This window comes from Trichosurus vulpecula, chromosome 4 (assembly GCF_011100635.1).
Source record: "Trichosurus vulpecula isolate mTriVul1 chromosome 4, mTriVul1.pri, whole genome shotgun sequence".
Taxonomy (NCBI): domain Eukaryota; kingdom Metazoa; phylum Chordata; class Mammalia; order Diprotodontia; family Phalangeridae; genus Trichosurus; species Trichosurus vulpecula.
In genome coordinates, this window is record NC_050576.1 from 306,965,589 (window position 1) to 306,989,317 (window position 23,729).

General features: G+C 38.2%; 1 protein-coding gene across 1 annotated transcript in view; it reads left to right on the forward strand.

Annotated features, from left to right (window-relative positions):
- VWA8 (von Willebrand factor A domain containing 8) overlaps nt 1-23,729 on the forward strand; it is a 391,960-nt gene that overhangs the window by 75,334 nt on the left and 292,897 nt on the right. The window contains exons 5-9 of the mRNA XM_036757477.1: nt 4,190-4,357; nt 9,005-9,169; nt 9,579-9,628; nt 12,884-12,992; nt 15,545-15,649. Coding sequence (XP_036613372.1) covers nt 4,190-4,357; nt 9,005-9,169; nt 9,579-9,628; nt 12,884-12,992; nt 15,545-15,649 — 597 coding nt within the window. The remainder of the gene's footprint in view (nt 1-4,189; nt 4,358-9,004; nt 9,170-9,578; nt 9,629-12,883; nt 12,993-15,544; nt 15,650-23,729) is intronic.

The following is a 23,729-nucleotide window of genomic DNA, read 5'->3' on the forward strand; positions in this document are numbered from 1 at the left end:
ACTTGCCCAGGGTCACACAGCTACTGAGGGCCTGAGGCCAGATTTGAACTCAGAAAGATTAGTCTTCCTGACTTCAGGCCTAGCACTCTATCATATAGCTGCTTATTGAATTCTATAACATAATACAATGATATATACTCATATACAAACACATATACATTATAATGTGTATATAGACTTTAGGCACTTTCCCACCTTAAAGAATATAGTTTTAAAGTTTGCTTTGGTAATTCCTGTTTTTTGTATATCTATATTTAGAAAAGGTGAATAATTTGCTCTTCTTGAGACTTCTTGGGATTGGGACTTAGTTTAGTTTAGTTTTTTTTAAGATCTCAAAAGAGGAACATATTCAATTCAGCAAATAATTATTGTGTGACTACTATGTGTCAGGTGTGCTTGGTACTGTGGGGATACAAAGATGAATATAAGATAGACTCTTCCTTCAAGGGGCTATTTAATGGGAGAGTTAATAGATAGCTAAATAAAATAGAATGCAGAATGTGCTATATGCTACAGGAAGGGTAGTATGAGAGAATCAAGGAAGGAGAAAATATTTTTAACTAAAAGAGAACAGTAACTCCCTGGGGAAGGTGAGATTTGAGCCATGCTAGGAAAAACATTAAAATTTGGGGGGGAAAAACGTGGTGGAGAAGGTATTCCAAGGAGAGGGAATAATTGAGCAAAGGCATGGAAGCAGGAAAGCACCTGGTACATTTAGGGATGAGTAAGTAGTTAAGTTTGAAGTGTGAGGTGAGTAGCAAGGATGGAATGCACTTAGTCTTGAAGTGAACAGGCCAGTTAAAAGGCCATGTCTAGAGTCTAGGCAAGACAATAAGAGGGCCAAAACTAAGGTTATTTCTAGTAGTAATGAATGAGAGGAGGTAAGTGGACTCAAGAGATATTTCAGAATTCAACTCAAGTGGGACTTGTTAAATTATTGGATGGAGAAAGTGGAAGTGACTGGGATCATGATATTCTGTTTTCAGAAATTAGAGAAAGAAGGAGGAAATAGTTTTAGGGGAAGCATTTTTTATTTAGTTTGTAAATATACTAGTAGTATATTTGCATATGTGCCTTCTTGGGAACAAAGACCATCTTTTTCCTTTCTTTATATCCCACAGGCTTAGCCCAGAGTGTGGCAAGTTGTAAGTGCTTAATAAAAGCTCCTTGATTGACTCTCGTCATCAACCTTCCTGATTTAGGGCCATTTATCTGTGTGCAATGCTTTACCAAAGCTATCCCTTCTACATTGTAACTTTTCCCATTGCAGTTACAGTATCTCAACAGTCAGCATAAAAAATTAAATGGAAATTTGGGGAGAGTTTTACAAAAGCTGCAGATAACATGCTAAGGCCAGCAGATGACACAGAAAAAGTTTAGAAACTCAAAAATGCATAAAATATATGTATAATATTGTATAATATCAACATATTTTATCTTTTAAAACCATAATAATTCAAACTTCTCTAGTACAAAGAGAAGGCCAAAAAATTTTATGTGCATTTCTCTGATCCTGGGGGTGCCATGTCCCTAGACCCTTGTAATGTGGAAGGGATAACGGTACACCATAAGCTCGGTGAGGAAAGGGGTTCTCTTATCTAAATTTGATGGCTACTGCAAGACCTACAATAGTTGTTGCTGAATTGAAACAAGGGTTCTGAGCCTGTCCTCCCTTGACTTTGTAGTAATGTCATTGACAGTTATTGGCATTATATCATTTATTCTGGATATCTTTGTGTTCTATGATGATAAGAGGACTGCAGTTTACTGAGCAGTTTTCCTCTCGGGGTAATGCAAGTTTTTATAGCTATTTTTTGGATGATGACATGAAGTTCACTTAAGACAGAGTAAAATTACAGATCAGTTGAAAAGTAGAGCCCCTGGGAGAGATACAAAAATAAATATCATCATTGCAAAATGTTACATACATGAATTATTGACAGTACAACTTATTGGGAGGGAGGATAGAAAAAGCGAATAGAACAAGAACTCTCATTTTCTTTTTTTCCATCTCAAACTTCTTATCGCCAGTTTCTGCAGTTCCAGTTTCCTCTGGAGAGGAAAGAAAATACTTTTCCCAGATATGTTTGGGCTACCAGAGGTAGTAGAATGAATTTTAGTTCTTCAAAAAACTTGGCAGATGATATCTTAGCCTCCCTCTCTCACTCATTCTTCCTTCTGTTCTTTCTTTCTTTCTTTCTTTCTTTCTTTCTTTCTTTCTTTCTTTCTATCTTTCTTTCTGTCTGTCTTTCTGTCTTTTCCTCTTTTTCTTTCTGTCTTCCTTCCTGCCTTCCTTCCTTTCTTTCTTTTTCTCTCATCTCTCATCTCTCTCTCCCTCTCCCTCTCCCTCATTCTCTCTTCCCTCTCCCTCTCGTCTCTCTTTCTCCTTCTCCCTCTCTCCTTCCCCCTCTCCCTCCTACCTCCCTTCCTTTATTTCTTTCATTCTTCTTGTCATACCAAGTATCAATTACCTAAATATGTTTTTTTAAGTCTGTGACTTTTTGTAAACTAGACTGAATACAATACAAGAGAACTTTGGCCTAGTGAGATACTATTTATAATATGCAAACACTTAGAGTGTCTCCCAGGACCTTTTACTAAACTGCTATCAATATACATGTGTGTCCAGTATGCCTCTGACCTTGTTTTAGCTTTGGGGCTACAGTACTGTCTCCAGGAAGTGTTTTTATTACTCTGAGACAGAGTTACAGTGTATCAATGCAGTGGGCACAGTGTTAATGTGTTGTATTGAAACTTCGTTCTGCTTGTGGTTGAGCCAAGGAGTTTTAGAAAGAAACCATCTTTCTATCTGTATGAATCCACTCTAATTTCTTTATTTTTAAAGGGAGGAAGCTTATGAAAGGAAGGAATGAAAAGATTAAATCCCATCTATAGATTACTGCTGTAGATTTTTTTGTATTTCAAGGTGTCTTTATGTTTATATGGTTCAGGTCTATGGAGGATAGATATTTATATTAAAAGTTGATCCCTTTGTATCACTGAATATCGCAGGAGAAAAATTAGCTTCTGAAGCTTTGTAGACCACTGAATTTTGACTCTGAGTATCTTTTATCTCTTTAAGGAGAAAATAAGAATTTTTCCATGCCTTTTATTTTTTTTAAACAGATTTTATCCTGAACTTAATAAAACAAGCATTTCCATAACAGGGTAGAATTTTAAAAAAGGATTGCACATGAAACTGCAACTCTATTATGTACAACTTGCTTTCCCTTTTGCTCATTTGTCTCTTTATTATTTCATGCAAGGCTATCATGTTTTTTCTAAAATCATCAAACTCATCATTTCTCATAGCACAATAGTATTCCATCGTGATCATAAGCCACAACTTGTTCAGCCGTTCCTCAGTTGATGGGCATCCCCATAATTTCCAGTTCTTTGCCACCACAAAAAGAGTCACTATAAATATTTTAGAATATATGGGTTCTTTTTTTTCCCTAATCATCTTGGGAAACAGACCTGATAGAGGCATTCCTGGGTCAAAGGGCATGGGCAGTTTTATGACTCTTTGGGCATAATTCCAAATTTCTCCCCAGAATGGTTGGGTCAGTTTGCAGTTCCACCAGCAGTGAATTAGGGTCCCAGTTTTTCCACATCCCCTCCAGCATTTGTCATTTTCATGCCTTTTAGTTCCTTAGGTTTTTTTTCCTGTTGATGATGGCTCTTATTGTGTATATTTACGCCAGTTGATTTTTCTATCATTAGTCTCCCACAACTCCATATTCCCTAATTTTTCCAATTGGATTACATTCTTTCAGTCAGGTTCATTGGAAAAAAAAACTTGAGATATTTATAGTACTTAAGAGAGTTATTATTGTCAGTGGTTTTCCCTTTTAAGATTCCTACTTTTTTACCATGATTTTTATCTTAATTTTATTTTTGGAGCTTTATTGATAGGGTTGGGGTTTTTCTTTTATGCCACAGTTAGTTCCCAGTATATTCCCACTTCACCGAATTGTCTTTTGTAACCAATCCACTCTCCCAAACCTCCTGACAGACTGACCAAGTATAATAGTCTATCTATCCAACGTTTTGCACTCATGGTATCTTATACTGCACTGTTTCATATAATTTACAGCTTCATTTTTTTTAGGTTTCTTGTGAAGTTACACCATATTTTGCTGTTTTCTATATCCTAATTTTGATATTTTGTTATCGTTGTGGGGAAAAGTGTGCTGTCCGTGCTGCCACAGAAGGTAGAACCCTCGTGCTGGAAGGCTTGGAGAAGGCAGAAAGGAATGTCTTGCCTGTTTTGAACAATTTACTGGAGAACAGGGAGATGCAGCTTGAAGATGGACGCTTCCTCATGTCTGCTGAGCGTTACGACAAACTCTTACAGGTGGGCAGAGGAAAAATTACTGTTGCTTTCTCTTTACTTTGATCTTGAGATAGGAAAAACTCTTCCGTAATTTCTGTTCCCATATAATCCTCATAACTCCTCCATTTCCTCAGACAAATCCCCATGACTCAGCCATTTGCCCAGTGCTCCTTTGTTGACATATTGTTGGCTGAGTTCATGTGAATATTGCCCATGGAGGGTTTTTGAGACGTTAGCTGTTTCATAGATTCCATTTGAAGTTAAACCACATGCAGTTACATTCAGTCAATCCTATGGTGTGCACTTATATGCCTTGACTGCTGCTTAGTGAAATAATGTCTGCTTGCATTTTAAGAATGTCTAACAATCCTTCTCCTCCTTTTTTGGCAAGGAACTATTAGTCTTTCTATAGCTTCTTATTATTATTCTGTAATTCCCTATTTTCCTAGCATGATGCTCAGCAGATAGTTTGGGATTGATTCATTGAAATGTCCCCAATTGCTAACAGAAATAGCAGATCTTTGTTGGGATTGTTGCTTTTTAAGTATTTTTCCTCTCTAATGTTGTCTAGCTCATTTATCAATCTATGAATAACTTGGGACTCATAAAAGGAAGCTGGTTCAAGAGCTATGACAAAGCTCTCAAGGAGTAAATTCTGGTGACATTGAATAAAATTATTCTGTTGAGTAATAAGATGGGGTGGTGTCTTATCTTTTTCTGAAGTTTATTTATGCTTTATCTGACAGTCTTCTGATCCACCAATACAACAAACAATGAAACTGGTCAGGAGAGAACTCATTGATGGGCTCAGATGTCTAGGGAGAAGAGTCAGCAGAGAGGAAAGATAATTAAGGGTGAATATAAAAGAGTGGTTTAGTCTTATAAAAATAGTGTCCAGAAAGATGGGGAGGAGGGGATCGTGGAATTATAGCTCTAGATCTGGAAAGGATTTTAGAATCTAGTCTAGTCAAAGGATCATAGATTGAGAGCTCGGTGGGATCTTAGAGGTCATCAACTCTCCCTGACCCCCATTTTACAGAAGATGGAAACTGAGACTCCCAGATTTGAAATGACTTGCTCAAAGTCACACAGGTAGTAAGTAACAGAGCAGTAATTGTTTTCTTTTAAGTTTCAGAAAAGTGAAACAGTAACACTAATAATAGGTGACATTTATAACTTTAAAATTTGCTAAGAACTTTACATAAGTTATCTAATTTGAGCCTCGTAGCTACCACAAGTGTTTTTATCCCTATTTTAGAGATGAGAAAAGTGAAGCTCAGAGATGTTCAATGTCTTCTTCCTGGTCATACTGCTAACAAATGTCAAAGATGAGTTTCAAAACCAAGTTTGGCCAAGTCTAGCACTATAGTTCCTGTGCCATGTTGCCTCTCAAGAAAGGGAAATTGGAAAACGAGCAAAAAATGATTAATTATTATTGGAAACCTAAGATCAGTGAGGAGATATTAAGGGAATTCAAACACCTTTTTTACATCTAGGGTACTAAAAGAACTAGCAGAGATGATTGTTGAGCTGCTATTTGATGAGTTATTAAAAATGGAAGAATTGAGGTGAGCAATTGTTATAACGATTTTCAAAACAGGGAAGAAGGTAGATTATTGTATATTCAATTTCAATTCCTGGTTCTAAAATACTTTGTTAAACATATTTTATAAGCACCCACAAGGGATTGTGCTGACAACTCACTACCGAGGAGTGTGGGCTAATTTCAAACAAGACATTCTACACTCACCTTATCTCTTTTTCTGATATGTCACTAAAGTGGTGGGGCAGGAGAATGCCACAGACATACTGTGACTGGATTTCACAAGGCACTTGACAGTCATTGAAATCCTTATTGACAGTATGGAGAGTCACAGGCTGGAAGATAGCACAGTTAGGTCAACTTGAAACTTGTTGAAATACTTAACCCAAAGAGAGGAGATTAATGAATGAATGAATGCCACCCTGAAGGAAAATATGTGGTGGAGTGCCTACAGTTCTGTCTCAGGGCCTGTTCTTGTCCACACTTTATTTTCAGTTAGAAGCAGTTATGGATACAGACCTGGCCTCAGAGGCAAACATGGTATAGAAGAAAGAAGGCTGGCTTTGGAATCAGGAGTCCTGAAATCAAATCCTCTCTCTTCCACTTACTCCTTAACTGGTTCTGGACACAGTTGCCTCTTCTTTAAAATAAGAGAGTTGGTTGGGCTAGAGGACCTTTAAGTATATGTCCATCTCTGAACCTGATGCTGTGATTCTGGGTTTACGTCCTATCTCTGAGACATACTGCCTGTTTGATTGTGAACAAGTCACTTAACCTCTCTCTCAGTCCATATTAGAAGGGCAGATGCTGATCTGCATTGGTAGAGGGAATTTCCTCACTGAGAATTCCCTATAGAAATGAAATCATGAAATAAACAAACAAAAAAAAAGCCAAAGTGAAGCCTGCTGGCTTACTAATTAAAATTTTAGGTGATATGAAGCTTAAGGTATTAAGTGATTAATACATCAGAAGATAGAATTGGGACACCAAAATATCTTGATAGTCAGAATAGGAGTTGGTAAATTATAGCCCTCAGCCTGGGTTTGTTTTATTTTAAAATGTAAAAAACATTCTTACCTCTAATGCTGTTCAAAAACAGGGCTGGATTTGGTCCTCTGGCTATGGTTTGATGACCTCTGGTCTAGAAGAATGGGTTACATTTAATAAGATGAATAATAATCAGGATAATTATAAAATATTTAAAAATCAATTCAGGATAAATATCAAATGCAGCAGCACTTGAATTTTGAAAAATCAGATATCCAGATTAAGGGTGAGAGGGACTCATAAATAGAGAATGGTTAATGTGATAAAAGGCCCAGGAGTTTTAGTAGACAGTCAGCATTTATTATGCACCTACTACGTGCCGGGTGTTGTGCTAAGTATTGGAGATACAAAGAAAGATATAGGAATTGGGAATGTTTAGTCTAAAGAAGAAAGGACTATGGTAAGGCAGGATTGCAGCCTTAAAGTATTTTAAGGATTGTCATTTGGAAAAGGGCATGGCTTCTCCGTACCTTCCACTTACCCCTTTGGGAACCAGGATAGGTATCACAGAAAAGCAGTTTTGAGCTTAACATAAGGAAAAAACTTCCCAGCAGTAGAAACAAACCTGAAATGGAATGACTTCATCTAAATATAGTGAGTTCACAATCATTTAAAGTCTTTGATCAGAGGCTGGATTTTGTAGATTTCAGGGACGATTTTGTAGGAGTTCATGCTTCAAGTATGGGCTAGCCTGACTTAGTTCTAAATAGGTGTCCATATGCTTGTGTTTCTACCATCTGATAGGTTTCTTCCAGACTTTTCAAAAATGATCTCAGTCTGGTTCAATTAGGACATATAATTGAGAATAACCTAATTATTATGGCTTTAAAATATTGTTGTAGTTAATTTCCAGAAATGAATATTGACTTTAAATTCATTTGTGGGAATTGATTATGCAAAACCTTCTTTCTCCTACCCTTTCTAATTGCCAAATGACTTTTATTTGGTCCTTGGAGGTGGCATTAGCTAATAGCATTCATATTAGCTGATTAGAAAAAATTCATGCTGTGTTGTTGAAACAGATGTGTTTCTTTTTTAAATTTATTGACTGTTTGATGATAAAAGACTTTTCTTATTCTGTATCTTTATTGTGGATTTGAGCCTGAACTTTGGGAAAGTCATTTTTTATACTACATTGAGCAGGGTTTTGTCAGGTGAAAATAGGATTTTGCTGCCACTTGGATTAGATCTGTTCCTTGCAAATTATTTGATATAACAATTATTTAACCACACACAATCTTCTCAAAAGTAAATATCATTGTAAACTCAGAGTCCTTCTAGTTAAACTTGATTAAAGGTATTCATTGTATTGGCTTTTTTTTCCATAGCATTTGGTGCATCTCCCACCCACCCCACCACCTCCAGCCTTGAAATTACAGCCTTATTAGATTGTGGCATTTTAGGACCTTGGAGATTGAATTACTGAAAAATGTAATTTTTCACTGTGACTGACACAATTGATAGTCCAAACTGATATTGCCTAAGCATTTCCTAATTTAGGCTTAACATTCTGGAAAAAAAAATGCTGTGGCTTGTGTAAGTATCATATTTCATTTTTGCTTTACTTGAATCTAAACCTTAAAAAGTTTCTGTCTTTTCAGCAACTAAATCTGCATAGCACTTGATTAGACACTTGTCAGTATCTTCCCAGAAAAGAGGTGGACTGGGAATGAGCTGGTTACTTATAGGCTTCAGTCAGGTGACAAGAAGACACTGTTAGGTTCAATCAGTTATTCAGCCACTCTCTTGCAAATGATTTGCCCTCTGACTCCATTTTTTCTAGCCTGTGAAGCTATATATGGTGTTTTCCCCACCTATCCTGTCTTAGATCTGACTTTATTTTATGTTGGCTGCCTTTCCTTTACTAACAGATCCGTCATTCTGATCCCTGTAGTGTAATCTACCACATTGCAGATTGATTTTCTTTGCTTGATGGCTTACTTTTAATTTTCTTGATGCAGAACTATCCTGAACTAGGATTAACCAAAATACACAATAGAAGCTTCACAGGAATGTATAAATCTCATCTCCTTACATCAATTAATTGCATTCTAAATATTGTCCTTTGGTTCGTGTAGGATCACACCAAAACAGAGCTAGATTCATGGAAGATTGTTAGAGTTAGTGAAGATTTTCGAGTGATTGCCCTGGGTTTACCAGTACCCAGGTACTCTGGAAATCCTTTAGACCCTCCTCTTCGCTCACGATTTCAAGCGAGAGATATTTACTATCTACCCTTTAAGGTTAGTATAAACCAGAATATTTAATTTTTTCATCAGTTTTTATATTTGGAACTAATGAATTCACTGTTTTAAGTACTTTGTTTATACCTTTTTTGGGGTGTGTGTGTGTGTGTGTGTGTGTGTGTGTGTGTGTGAGATCCCTAAGTGATAAATACGAATTAGGTTGGACAAGTTATTCAGAATATAATAGGAAAAGTTACAGTGGTATTAAATCTTGAAAGATATGGGGTAGGGGATGAAGATAAGAGGGAGGCTTGGTGGTTTTTATTTTAGAACTAACATCATTGTACACTGGGAAGAACTTTTGATATAAATGGCTTAGTATCTGCTCATTTAGGAGGGTAGAATGTTTATGTTTGACGTACACTTGCATACTTGATTTGATGAGTGTTTTCATATTCTACTTTAGGACCATCTTAAATTGTTATATTCATTTGGGTCCAATGTTTCTCCTCAGAGGTAAGTGGCTCAAGGTATATTATGTTAGGCCATGTTGAATCAACCATAAATTTTTAGAATGTATCCTTAAATTAGAAATATATTCATTCTGAGGACTTGAATAATAATCATAGGTGCCTAACCAGCTCTTAAATTATATACTATTTTTATATGTTTTAATAACTTGTTAAGCCATCTTTAAGTGATTTGGAGTTTTGTGAAGTTGACAAGGAGTTATTAAGTGTTTACTATATGCCAAGTACATAGTGAAGTACTGAGGATCCAAAGAAAGGTCAAAAATAGTTCCTGCCCTCAAGAAGTTCACATTTTAAAGGGGGAGAAAATATGCACACGAGTATGTACATACTAGTTATATACAGGGTAAATTTAAGATCATCTGAGGGAAGACACTAACATTGAAGGGAGATTAGGCAAGATTTCCTGCAGAAGATGAGGTTTTAGCTGAAATTTGAAGGAATCCAGAAAAATCAGGACGTGGAAAGGAGGAGGAAGGAAGGCAAGGGAGAACAGCCAGTGCAAACCGACAGTCAGGAGATAGAATGTCTTTTTTCAAGGAGCAGCAAGGAAGCCATGTCACTGGATCATATAGAAGATGGAGAAGAGTGAAATGGAAGAAGACTGGACTAGATTGTAAAAGGCTTTAAAGGCCAAACAGAGGATTTTGTATTTTCTCCTCGAGGTAACAGGGAACCACTGGAGTTTACTGAACGAGAGGGTGATGTTGGTTAGACCTTCATTTTGGAGATCAGTTTTGCAGCTGGGTGAAGTAGGGACTGAAATAGGGAGTGATTTGAGAGAGACAAAGCAGAAGTACAGATAAGAGGTAATAAGGACCTATACCAGGATAGTGATTGTGTTGGAAGAGACAAGGGGATGCTGTGAAGGTAGGATTAACAGGATTTCCTAACAGATTGGACGAGTGTGAGTGAGGAGTCAAAGATGATCCCTGGGTTGCAAGTATGAGAGACTGGGAAGATGGTGTTGCCCTTAATTGTAATGGGGACATGGGGAAGAGGGAAGGGTTTTGAAGGAAATATAACGAGTTCAGTTTTGGACATGTTGAATTTAAGATGTCCGTAAGACATCCAGTTCAAGATGTTCATTAGGCAATTGGAGATGAGAGACTAGATACCAGCAAAAGGTTAGGGCTGCATAAATGGATTTGAGAATCATCTGCATAGAGGTGATCATTAAATCCATAGGGGCTGATGAGATCACCAAGCAAGATCATGTAAAGGGACAAGAGAATAGAGCCCAGGATGGAGCTTTGGATGCTTGGAGCTAGTGGGCATGGCCAGGACAAAGATCCAGCAAAGGAGACAGAAGAAACAGTCAGACTCGTAGGAGGAAAAGCAGGAGAGAGCAGTGTCTTGAAAACCTAGAGTGAAGAGAATATTAGGAAAAAGAGCATGATGGACAGTGTCATTAGGTTGGCAATTAGATTTGGTTACTCTGGAGAGAGTAGTTTCAGTTAACTTATGAAGTTTGGAAGCCAGATTACAGACAGTTCAAAAGTCAGGAAGAGGAGAGGAAGTATACGCACCAATTATAGATGGCTTTTTCTAGGAATTTAGCCTTGAAAAGGAGGAGAGATAAAATACAATAGTAGTAGGGATGAATGGATTGGTGTTTTTTTGTTTTGTTTTTAGTACAAGGGTGACTTGGGCATGTTTCTGAGCATCAGAGAAGCAATCAGTGGGTAAAGAGAGACTGAAGATTTGTGAGAGAGTGAGAATGATACAGAGGTAAATGTGTTAAGGAATACAGTATTGAATGAATCAAGGACCTATGTAAAAGTGTTTGCCTTGAAAAAGAAAAGGGTTACTTCCTAATGTGAGGCAGAGGTGAAGGTAGAGATAATGAAGGAAAAACATCTGAGTGACATGAAATGAGAGGAGATAAGAAGAAGTACTCTTGTTGAATGGATGGCTGCTTTGATTCTTTTGGTGAACTATGAGGCAAGGCTCTTAGATGAGAGAGTGGGAGAGGGTTCGCAATAGGACCTTTGAGGAGATTAAAGGTTTGAAAAGCCACTGGTGGCAGGAAGCAGGTAGTGGGACATAGAGAATTGATTAAAGAGGTATAAAAGGATTGCCTTGCTGCAGTGAGGGACCATGTTAAATTACGTAATGTAAATTTGTAGTGGACCCAGTCAGCATAGTTTCATGATTATCTCAAGCTCTGTTCAGGAACACATGACTAGGAATAATGACAGTGAATGGGGGGAGTAATCCAAAGTTTGAGAAGTCATGATCAGCAATAGAATAAGGGGGCAAGTGATTTGAGTGTATAGTGTAAAAGTGAACTGATTCACAAAAAAGTCAAGATTGGAAAGGGAGGGAGGAGAGTGTAGCCAGTGCAAGGAGAGAAGGGAAAGAACTGATGGATGGAGAAATCCGAGGTCATTATAAGTACAATAACCAGGATTAGGGGGTCATAAGGCACATAAAAGATTATGACTAATTAAAGAAATTACAGAGCTCATCAAAATGAAAGGGGAACTCTTGTGAGTGATGGTATGACCATCTCTGTATGCAGTTGAATTGGAATGGTGGAGTAGGTGATAGGAAATTAGTAAATTGAGGAATTAGGAAATTAGTGTATTTGAGGGAATATCAGGATATGTTTTGAAGTTCCCTGATACGACTGCAAGATTTGGGGTGGAGAAAAAGATGGTAGTCTAAGCACTGAGGTCATTGAAGAGGGAAGGAAAATGTCCTGGGGGGTCAGTAGGTAGCAGCTACCAGAAGAATCTTGATCACATGATAAAAATAGATTGAATGAACCTCAAAGGAGAAGAGATTACTGAGTGATGTCAGTAAAGTGAGAATCTGGAAGTGGCAGTGGTATAAGTATTCTCTCTCTCCCACTGTGACCAGTTAGGTGAGGGGTATATGTGCAAGTTCAACCAGTACCAGAAAGAGTGGCCAAGGATGAAATATTGTCAGGAGGCAGCCAGGTCTTAGTGAGAGCCAGAAGATTTAAGGAAAGGATTTAAGATGAAAGCAAGTTTGTTTGCTGTAAAGCAGACAGAGGGTATATCTGGAGTGTGAAAATTGAGGGATAGCATTGAGAGTGGTAGGAGTGAGTAGCCCATGGGAGATGGGCAGCAGTGTTTGTACCATGATCCCCCAGGGTGAGTCACTGGGATGGGGAGAATATCACAATGTGGGAGCATGAGAATCACTGAAGTTGTTAATTATTCCTTGCATAAAATGTGATAAAATTAAACTTGTATTAAACTTTTATCCTTAGGGTTTCTCAGGTATTATCATTTGCTACTACGCTCTGCTCTCAAGAATCTTCTACACTTGGACTTCCCGATTTTCCTTTAGATAGCTTACCAGCTGCAGTTCAAATCCTGGTATGTGTGTAAAGAAGTATTGACCATCAGATGTGGCAAAAACAATGTGACTTTTCACAAAACAAGTTATGTTTTTATTTAATGATACTTTGAGACTGACTTTAAAATGGTTTTCAGAAAGAAATAGTTTCTGAGTAAAAGTCATTGGAGAGAAGGGGTTTTATTTTTATTTTCCATATTTCTTGAATTACAATACCATGTCTGAATTCTTTCACTGAGGTTTAGTTATCTATTATTATTAACAACAACAATAATAACACCTTTACTTTAAGGTTTGCAAAACATGTGATCCTTACAACAACCCTGTGAGGTCTATGCTATTATTCCCTATTGACAGATGAGGAAATTGAGGTTTAGAGAACTTAAGCTACTTGCCCCAGAGTCACACAGGCAGGACATGTCAAAAGTGGACCTTCTTGGCTCCAAACCCAGTGCTGTACCTACTTAGCCAAGATCCCTATGAATTCTTAGCTGCAGTGTGCATTTAGCTTCACCGATGTTCTTTTAAAGTAGTCATAAAATGTTCCTTATTATAGTTAACATGTAAGTAATGGAATTTTGATATCTCCTCAAAGGTTTGTTGTGAAGATTAAATAAGATAAATGTATGTAAAGAACTTTGCAAACTGTAAAGAACTATAAAATGCGAGCTGCTATAATTTTGTTATTGTTATTAGCCAGGGACTAATGGTTGTTCAGTCTCTTCTGGCTCTAAAGTTCCCCGATTCCTCTGTGATTGGGTATAAGGAAAGAAAGACGTTCGACAGTTTATTCCCCCCAGGCCAAAGGTTATAGACGCAGCTTGGTATATTGGAAAAAATTCTGAACTCAGAGTCAGGAAAGCCTGGATTTTAATCCCACCTCTAACACTCTGATCATGGGCAAGGCACTTTACCTTTGGAAGCTTGTATTTGTAATATTCGCCTGACAAAGTTGTAATGAGACTCCTATTTAAAGTGTTTTGCAAGCCCAAAAGCCCCATGTAATTGTGATGTATCTTTCTAAAAGCAAATAAGCTATGAATAAGTTTGTGGACTATAAGAAACATTTGATTTGGTAAAGCAAAATACTAGCTCCAGGCCTCTTCTACAGGATGGTGTCTGCCACGCATATATTAAAATTAGACAATATTATTTGAATGTCGTACTATGATAGATAACTTTATTTGATGCCCTTCTGATTATTATTATTAAGTGAGGCATAAAACAGGGAGACATGCTTGCCACAGATTATTTCACTGACATGGAGGATATCCATCTTCGAAGTCAAATGGAAGAGGAATTTTCTCTAAATGGTGAGATTTTCTAGCTACCCCTATTTGTAAATGACCTTTCAAGTCTTGTAGAGTTTCCTAGTAAGAGTTATAATCACTCAAAAGAGTTTGGCTAAATAAATATAAATATTAAAATAGATATAAATAGAAAGTCATGCATCAAAAATGGCATTGTCGTGGACCATTTTAGGTACCAATAAAAAAGTTCATCTTTGCTTTGAAAAAAAAAAAAGTTTGGCTACTTATCCAGAGATTAAAACCCCAGTGAATGAAAAATGAAATTGGACTGACAACCTATAGAAGTTGTCGTTCAATATCTATGTTTTGGACATACTCCATATGGGCATCAAGAATTGGGCCCAAAAATGAATAGATGGAGGTCAATATCCTATACTTCATTGAAAAATATAGCAGTGCTTTTAAGTATCACATGCTTCTGTCTGAAACAAAAGCCAATCCTTTTGCACCTATATTCTTCTGATGATGCATTATTTTTTGAGAATCATGGAACTCCAGGATGTCAGGAAATGAAGTTGTCGGATGATAGGGCCATAGTAGGCCTTATATACGGCAACATGTGACTAATGAAGACCTTTTTCAAGAGAAGCAGATGTATGACTAGAAAAGGAGGTAGCCTGGTGATGTGGCAGAAATGTGTGGATAACCAGCAGACTCCATTCATATATATAAAATATCAAAAGATTTAGAAGAAGGATTCTTGAACATTGGTTCAGTGGATGGAGTGCTGTGCTGGGCCTGCAATCAGGAAGTCCTCAGTTCAAATCTGGCATCAGGCATTTACTACCTGAGTGACCATGGGCTCTGTTTGTCTCAACTTCCTGATCTGTAAAATGAGGATAATGACAGCACTCAGTGTCTTTGTAAAATAAGGTGTTTGCAGAATGCTTTGCAAACCTCAAAGTTCTATTTAAATGCTAGCTGCATATTTATTATCAGTATTATTGTTATTGTTATTATGTTATCATCTCCTGAGGTGGGTTTGTAGGAGGACCTGGACAGGAGCCAGGCAGTATCAGAAAGGATTGATCAATTGTAATCTTCATATTGACGAGCTCAAAGCTCTCTTAAAGTATTGAAGAAGATATTTCCAATGAGAGGGATTCATTGATAAAATCCATATTTTAATTCTCTTAAATGAGAACATTCTTCTAAATGATTTGTCAGTTCCCAAAAGGATTTATATGGTGATTCATTATCACATTTTTCTTAAACACCAAGCACCATGTTTTATGTGGTTTTTTTTCCTTTCTTCTGATTAGGATTTCTTTCCTGCAATGTCAATCCAGCATTTAATCCAGTGGCTTTACCCTTACACAATTTTACTAGGACATGAAGGCAAGATGGCAGTGGAAGATGTCTTAAAAGTAAGGACCTGATGTGATATTATTTAAGATCTGTGGAAGTGTAGCTACGGCTCTTATGCCACTGGATGGCTCAGGGCAGTGCTCAACACATCTTTCTTAGGGCTTTATCATATGTGGAAACCTTTCCAGTGGGAGGATGGAAAATGAGAAATAAGAATGAGAATGACCTATCAGAGAGATCCAGAGAGTTTGAACAGGAAGCAGGACCAAGAGAATCCAGGCACAGAGGAGGCAAGCGTCTCTCTAAAACAAAACAGCAGAAATCAGGGAACCAGGTCATAAGGATAATAGATTAGGAGTCCAAAGGGATCTCAGAAGCCATAGAAGACAGCTAGGTGGCATGATGGAGACAGTGCTGGACCTGGAATCAAGAAGGCCTGAGTTTAAATCCATCTTCAATTACTTATTAGTTGTGTGACCCTGGGCAAGTCACTTAACATATTTGCCTCAGTTTCCTCAACTGTAAAATGGGGATAATAATGTCACCTACTTCCCAGGGCTGATATTAGGATCAACTGAGATAGTATTTGTCAAGTGCCTGGCACATAGTAGATGCTTAACATATGCTTGTTTCCTTCCTTCCTTCCATCTGGCCCAAATACCTTATTTTACCTATGAAGAAACCAAGACCCATAGAGATTAAATGACTTGCCCAAGGTCACACAGATAATAAGCGGTAGATCTGGGCATTGTGTTATTTAAAGTGGATCAATAGAGCAAGAGCTAAAGCCAAGATATCAAATCCAGGGTTAGTTACTCACACTGAGGTCTGTGATACAGTGATAGTAATGACAGTGGTAGAGCCGCTGTCAGAAAGTAGAGAACTACAAGTCCTGTAAATGTCTGAGTCAGGACTTGAGTTTCGTCCTTCTGCATCTGAGGCCTGCCTTCTGTTCACTGGCATGCTGCCTTTATGTGAACTTCATGATTATCAATATCTCTGCGTTAAACTCTGTCTGCATATCCAAACCCCTTCCCTCTTCCAAGTTTCCCTTATTACTATCATCACATCCTGTCAGTTACTCAGGCTTGAAACCTTGGTATCAACCTGCACTCTTCACCCTACATATCTAATCTGCTGCCAAGTCTTGTCATTGCTACCTTCATTGTATCTCTTGTAAATGGCCTCTTTACTCACATGCCACTTCCTTGTCAGGACCTTATCAGCCCTCACATGAACCATTGCAGAAACCTTCTGCTTGATCCTCCAGCTTCAAGTTTTTCCTCCCTGCAGTCTTATCTTCCACACAGGTGATAAAGTGATTGTCTTAACACAGAGACCTGACCATACCAACTTCTGTACTTGATGTATCCTAGTGGCTCACCTTCACTTCCAGGATCAAATATGAAGTCCTCTATTTAGCATTTAAAGCCCTTCACAATCTGTCTCCTTCCTTGCTTTCTACTCTCCTTACACATGTGGTGTGAAACTCAATTTGAAACTGTGGCCAGTAATCCATACGTAAGGATCACTGAGGGCTGTAGATTGACTTAGTTTCAAAATATAGTATTATCTATGTTTTATTATATTTTTATTCATTTCGTTAAATATCTCTCAATTACATTTTAATCTGGTTCTGCTACACTTGGGAGTCCAAGGCCTGTGCTTAACTTTGCTTTACCCTTTACTCCCTTCCATACATTCTGAAATCTAGCTACACTAGAATAGTAGCTATTCCTCACATGCAATGCTGCATTTTCTGATTCCATGCTTTTATAGTGAATTTGAGCCATGCCTAGAATACTCTCCCTCATCATCTTTGCCATCTAACTTCCCTGGCTTCCTTCCTCCTAGTTCCTTCCTTCTAAGATTACCTGTCATTTAAAATGTGAGCATGTCTGTGTGTATGTATCTAGTTTATGTACAGAATTATCTGATGTAGTCTTCCCCATCAGAATGTGAAGTCCTTGATGGTGGGTGCCACATTTTTGCCTTTCTTTGTATCCCCTGCACTTAATGCCTGGCACATAATGATAGCTTGATAAATGTTTATGGACTAACTATGTCTCTGAGAGAAAATTGGGAATTTATTTAGACTAAATGTGTGAAAAGATAATTGTCTCTTTATGGAACCTAGACTGTTACATTTGTTAAGCATTTTATCCTCCTTGAATGAACTAGTTCACACTTGAAATTTATAATATTTCTTCAACTGAAGTATAATAGATTTTGCTCTAGCCCCTTGTTTTAACATTGTATGTGTCTCTCTGTTTCACGTATGTTTCTTGTAAACAACATATTGTTGGATTCTGGTTTCTAATCCGTTTTGCTCTCTGTTTCTGTTTTATGGGTGAGTTCATCCCATTCACAGTTATGATAACTAACCGTGCATATTCTTCCATTCTTTTTTCTTCTCTTTATCTTCCTCTCTCTATGTTTACCTTGTCTCTCCTCAAAAGTCCGTTTTACTTCTGACCATTGCCTACTTTAATCTGCTCTCCTTTTTATCACTCCTTACCCCTTTATCCTATCACCTTCCCTTCTTAATTCCCTGTTGGGTAATATAGATTTTTGTACTCGTATGTGTGTGTGTGTGTGTGTGTGCGTGCGTGCGCGTGCTTCCCTCTCTAAACCAATTCAGATGAGAATGAGATTCAAGCATTGCTTGCTACTCCCCCCGCTTTTCCACTATAAAAGCTCTTCTTTGTGAACCTCTTTTATTTGTGATAATTTTCCCTATTCTTTCCTCTCCCTTTCCTCTTCTCCCAATGCATCCCTCTTTCTTACCTGTCCATTTTTTTAGATGATCCCAACATAATCAATGCATTTCCATGTCTTCTCTTTACATAGAATCTTTCTAACTTTCCTAATAGTGATAAAATTCTTAGGAGTTAAATGAATCATCTTCCAATTTAGGAATGTAAACAATTTAACTTTATCAAATTCCTCATAATTTCTCTTTCATTTTTACCTTTTTGTCCTTCTCTTGAGTCTTGTTTTTGAAAGTCAGATTTTTCTATTCATCTATGAGCTTTTCATCAGGAATGCTTTAAAGTCCTCCATTTCAATGAATGTCAATTTTTTTCTCCTGAAGGATTATACTCAGTTTTGCTGGGTAGTTTATTCTTGGTTATAATCCTAGCTCTTTTGCCTTCCAGAATATCATATTCCAGGCCCTCTGCTCTTTTGATATAATAGCTGCTAAATCTTGTGTGATCCTGACTGTGCTGTTACATTATTTGAGTGATTTATTTATGGCTTCTTTGAGTATTTTCTTTTTACTTGGGAGCTCTGGAATTTGCCTGTGAGTTTCCATTTTGGGATCTCTTTCAGGAGATGATTGGTGATTTCTTTCAATTTCTATTTTACCTTCTAGTTGTAGAATATTGGGGTAGTTTTCCTTTAAAATTTCTTTTTTTTTTCCAAGTGAATGCTTTTATTTGTCAATGTCCTTACAACTTTATTTTTCTATCAGACTCTTTATTCTTTTATTTATTTAATATTTTTGGTTTTCAGCATTGATTTTCACAAGAGTTTGAATTACAAATTTTCTCCCCATTTCTACCCTCCCTCCCACTCCAACATGGCATATATTGTGATTGCCCGATTCCCCAATCAGCCCTCCCTTCTGTCAGCCCACTCCCCCTCATCCCCTTTCCCCTTACTTTCTTGTAGGGCAAGATAGATTTCTATGCCCCATTGCCTATATATCTTATTTCCTAGTTGCATGCAAAAACTTTTTTTTTTGAAGATCTGCTTTTAAAACTTTGAGTTCCAAATTCTCTCCCCTCTTCCCTCCCCACCCACCCTCCCTAAGAAGGCAAGCAATTCAACATAGGCCACATGTGTATCATTATGCAAAACCCTTCCACAATACTCATGTTGTGCAAGACTAACTATATTTTGCTCCTTCCTATCCTATCCCCCTTTATTCAATTTTTCTCTTGACTCTGTCCCTTTTCGAAAGTGTTTGTTTTTGATTACCTCCTCCCCGTATCTGCCCTCAATTCTATCGTCCCCATTTTTTTTAACTCCCTCCTTCTTTCCTGTGGGGTAAGATACCCAATTAAGTGTGTATGTTATTCTCTCCTCAGGTCAAATACGATGAGAGCAAGATTCACTCATTCCCCCTCACCTGCCCCTTCTTCCCTCTCTACAGAACTGCTTTTTCTTGCCATTTTTATGTGAGATAATTTACCCCATTCTCTCTCTCCCTTTCTCCCTCTCTCAATATATTCCTCTCTCATCCCTTAATTTGATTTTATTTTTTTAGATATCATCCCTTCATATTCAACTCACCCTGTGCCCTCTGTCTATATATATATACATATATATGTATATATATGTATATGTATATTCCCTTCAGCTATATGTGTATATATGTGTGTGTGTATATATATACATATATACACATATATATATACATATATGTATATATGTGTATTCCCTTCAGCTACCCTCATACTGAGGTTTCATGAATTATACAAATCGTCTTTCCATGTAGGAATGTGAACAAAACAGTTCCACTTTAGTAAGTCCCTTATGATTTTTCTTTCTTTTTACCTTTTCATGCTTCTCTTGATTCTTGCATTTGAAAGTCAGATTTTCTATTCAGCTCTGGTCTTTTCACTGAGAAAGCTTGAAAGTCCTCTATTTTGTTGAAAATCCATATTTTGCCTTGGAGCATGATACTCAGTTTTGCTGGGTAGGTGATTCTTGGTTTTAATCCTAGCTCCACTGACCTGGAATATCATATTCCAAGCCCTTTGATCCCTTAATGTAGAAGCTGCTAGATGTTGTGTTATCCTGATTGTGTTTCCACAATACACTCGAATTGTTTCTTTCTGACTGCTTGCAGTATTTTCTCTTTGACCTGGGAGCTCTGGAATTTGGCAACGATATTCTTAGGAGTTTTCTTTTTGGGATCTTTTTGAGGAGGTGATGGGTGGATTCTTTCAATTTCTGTTTTGCCCTGTGACTCTAGAATATCAGGGCAGTTCTCCTTGATAATTTCTGGAAAGATGATATCTAGGCTCTTTTTTTTGATCATGGCTTTCAGGTAGTCCAATAATTTTTAAATTGTCTCTCCTAGATCTATTTTCCAGGTCAGTGGTTTTTCCAGTGAGATAGTTCACATTGTCTTCCATTTTTTCATTCCTTTGGTTCTGTTTCATAATATCTTGATTTCTCATAAAGTCACTAGCTTCCACTTGTTCCAGTCTCATTTTTAAGGTAGTATTTTCTTCAGTGGTCTTTTGGACCTCCTTTTCCATTTGGCTAATTCTGCCTTTCAAGGCATTCTTCTCCTCATTGGCTTTTTGGAGCTCTTTTGCCATTTGAGTTGTCTATTTTTTAAGGCGTTCTTTTCTTCAGTATTTTTTGAGTTCTCCTTTAGCAAGTCATTGACTTGTTTTTCATGGTTTTCTCGCATCCTTCTCATTTCTCTTTCCAGTTTTTCCTCTACTTCTCTTACTTGCTTTTCCAAATCCTTTTTGAGCTCTTGCATGGCCTGAGACCAGTTCATGCTTTTCTTGGAGGCTTTTGGTGTAGGCTCTTTGACTTTGTTGACTTCTTCTGGCTGTATGTTTTGGTCTTCTTTGTCACCAAAGAAAGATTCCAAAGTCTGAGACTGAATCTGAGTACGTTTTTGCTGCCTGGCCATGTTCCCAGCCAACTTACTTGACCCTTGAGTTTTTCGTCAGGGTATGACTGCTTGTAGAGCAAAGCATACTTTGTTCCAAGCTTGAGGGGATGCGCTGTTGATTTCAGAGCTATTTCTATACAGCCAGCTCTTCCACACCAGCACTCCTCCTTCCTCAAGAACCACCAACCTGGACCTGACGCAAATCTTAAGCAGGCTCTGCACTCCCGCTCTGATCCCCCACTTAATTCCTCCCATCAGGTGGGCCTGGGGCCAGAAGCAACTGCAGCTGTATTTCTGTAGCTGCACTTCCTCCACTGCCCCCGGGGTGGTGGCTGAACCAGGAACTCCTTTCACTCTGTCCACTGCAGTTTTTCCCATTAACCTTCTCTATTGTCTTTGGTGTTTGTGGGTTGAGAAGTCTGGTAACTGCCACAGCTCACTGATTCAGGGTGCTAGGGCCTGTTCCGCCTGGCTCCTGCTCTGGTTGGTCTGGGTGCAGCCCAAGCTAGGCTGTGCTCCCCTCCACTCCCAGCTCTGAGCGATAGACCTTAGCCAGTGACTATCCAGGCTGTCCTCAGCTGGAGCCCTGTTTCCCTCTGCTATTCCATGGCTTCTGCAGTTCTAGAATTTGTTCAGAGCCATTTTTTGTCGGTGTTTGGAGGGTCCTGGGGGTTAGCCCTAGGCAAGTCCCTGCTTTCCAGCTGCCATCTTGGCTCCAACCCCCCCCCCCCAATTTCTTAAAATATGATATCTAGGCTTTTGGCTTTCGGCTTTCAGGCAGCCCAATAATTCTTAAATTATTTTTCCTCAATTCATTTTTCTGGTAAGTTGTTTTTCCAATCAGATAATTCATATCTTCTTATATTTTTTTCATTCTTTTGTTTTACTGTTTCTTGTTTTACTGTTTTACTGTTTCTTAATGTCTCATGGAGTCATCAGCTTTCCAATTCCAATTTTTAAGAATTCATTTTCTTCAGTGAGCTTTTGTACCTCTTTCCTTTTGGCCAATTCTGTGTTTTAAGGTGTTATTTTCTTCAGTATTTTTTGGTGCCTCTTTTACCAAGCTGTTAATTGTCCTTTTATAATTGTCTTTCCTTGCTCTCATTTATTTACCTAATTTTTCTTTTATCCCTCTTTTTAAATTTTTTAAATTATTTTTAACCCTTTCAGGAATTTTTGTTGGGCTTGTTACCAAATTGGGTATTTTTGGAGCCTTTGCTTATAACTGTTTTGACTTGTTGTCGCCTTCTGAGTACATGTCTCGATTTTTTCCGTCACCATAATTGTCTTTTATGGTTAGGTTCTTTTTTTGTTATTGTCATTTGCTCATTTTGCCAGTCTATTCCTTGACTTTGAACTTTATGTTAAAACTTGGCTTTGTTCTGGGGGATGGAGGTAGGGATGGGACTGTCCCAAGCTTCAGGCTCTTTGATACTCCTGTTTTCAGAGCTAGTTCTGGGTGTTTGGAAGTTTTCAGTGCATCCCCCAGGTAGTGTGATCTGGGGAGAGATGTGGGCATTGCTTTCTTGGTCTGCAACCTGGTACTTACCAAGGAAGGGCCCCTGTTCTCTTGCAGCTGCAAGTAATACATGGCCCATGATCCCTTGTGACTGCAAGCGCTCCTCTTTGCACATGCACTGTGACCCGGAAGTTGGCATAGGCAATGGAATTGCCAGACAGCATCCAGTCCTGTGCCCAGTGCTAGCACAGGAGTCCCCTGTAATCTCTTTCTGATCAGTTGCCAGATCCCCTTCCCATCTCTGACTTGAGAGCTCTTGAAGCTGCTGTCACCACATCCAAGACCCACAGCAGATGTTGCCTTTAAGTGTGCTCTGGGTCATCCCCCACCCCTGTGTTACTGAACTCTCTCTCCAAAGTCCTAAGTTGTCTGGGGCTGTGAAAATGTCCCATCTTGACCTTTTTTTGGTATGCTGGCCCAGAATTTGATCTGAGGCATTGTTTTAAATTTGTTTGAAGGGAATGTTGGCAGAGTTTGGTTGATTCCTTTATTCTGCCATTCTGGCTCTACCCCCAGAAGTTAAAATATTCATTATTTCTGACAGAAGGATTTTATAGTGGGGGTCATCTAATTCAAGCCCTTTATTTTGCAGATGGGGGAACTGAGTTATCTGAAGGGACAAGATTAAAGGCTGGGGTTTCGTTCATATACAGAACTCCTGGGTGGGGAATCTCCCTCTACCAATGCAGATTAGCATCTTCTCTGTAATTTATAATCTTAGAGCATTGCCATGAGCATTCAGAGATTAAACAAGTTGCTTAGGGTCCCACAGCCAGAATGTATCAAAGTAGGACTTGAACTCAGGTCTTCTGAGCTCTGTGTTCACCACCATCTCATGCCACCTTTAGGCCATACTACTTTTTGAGCGAGCTGAAGTCACAGGAATCATCTGCACCTGTTTAATTACCATGATGTCTCAAATTCCGAATTAGAGGAGTCCATAATTTAGGAAATTCTACTGTATAATAATGTATGC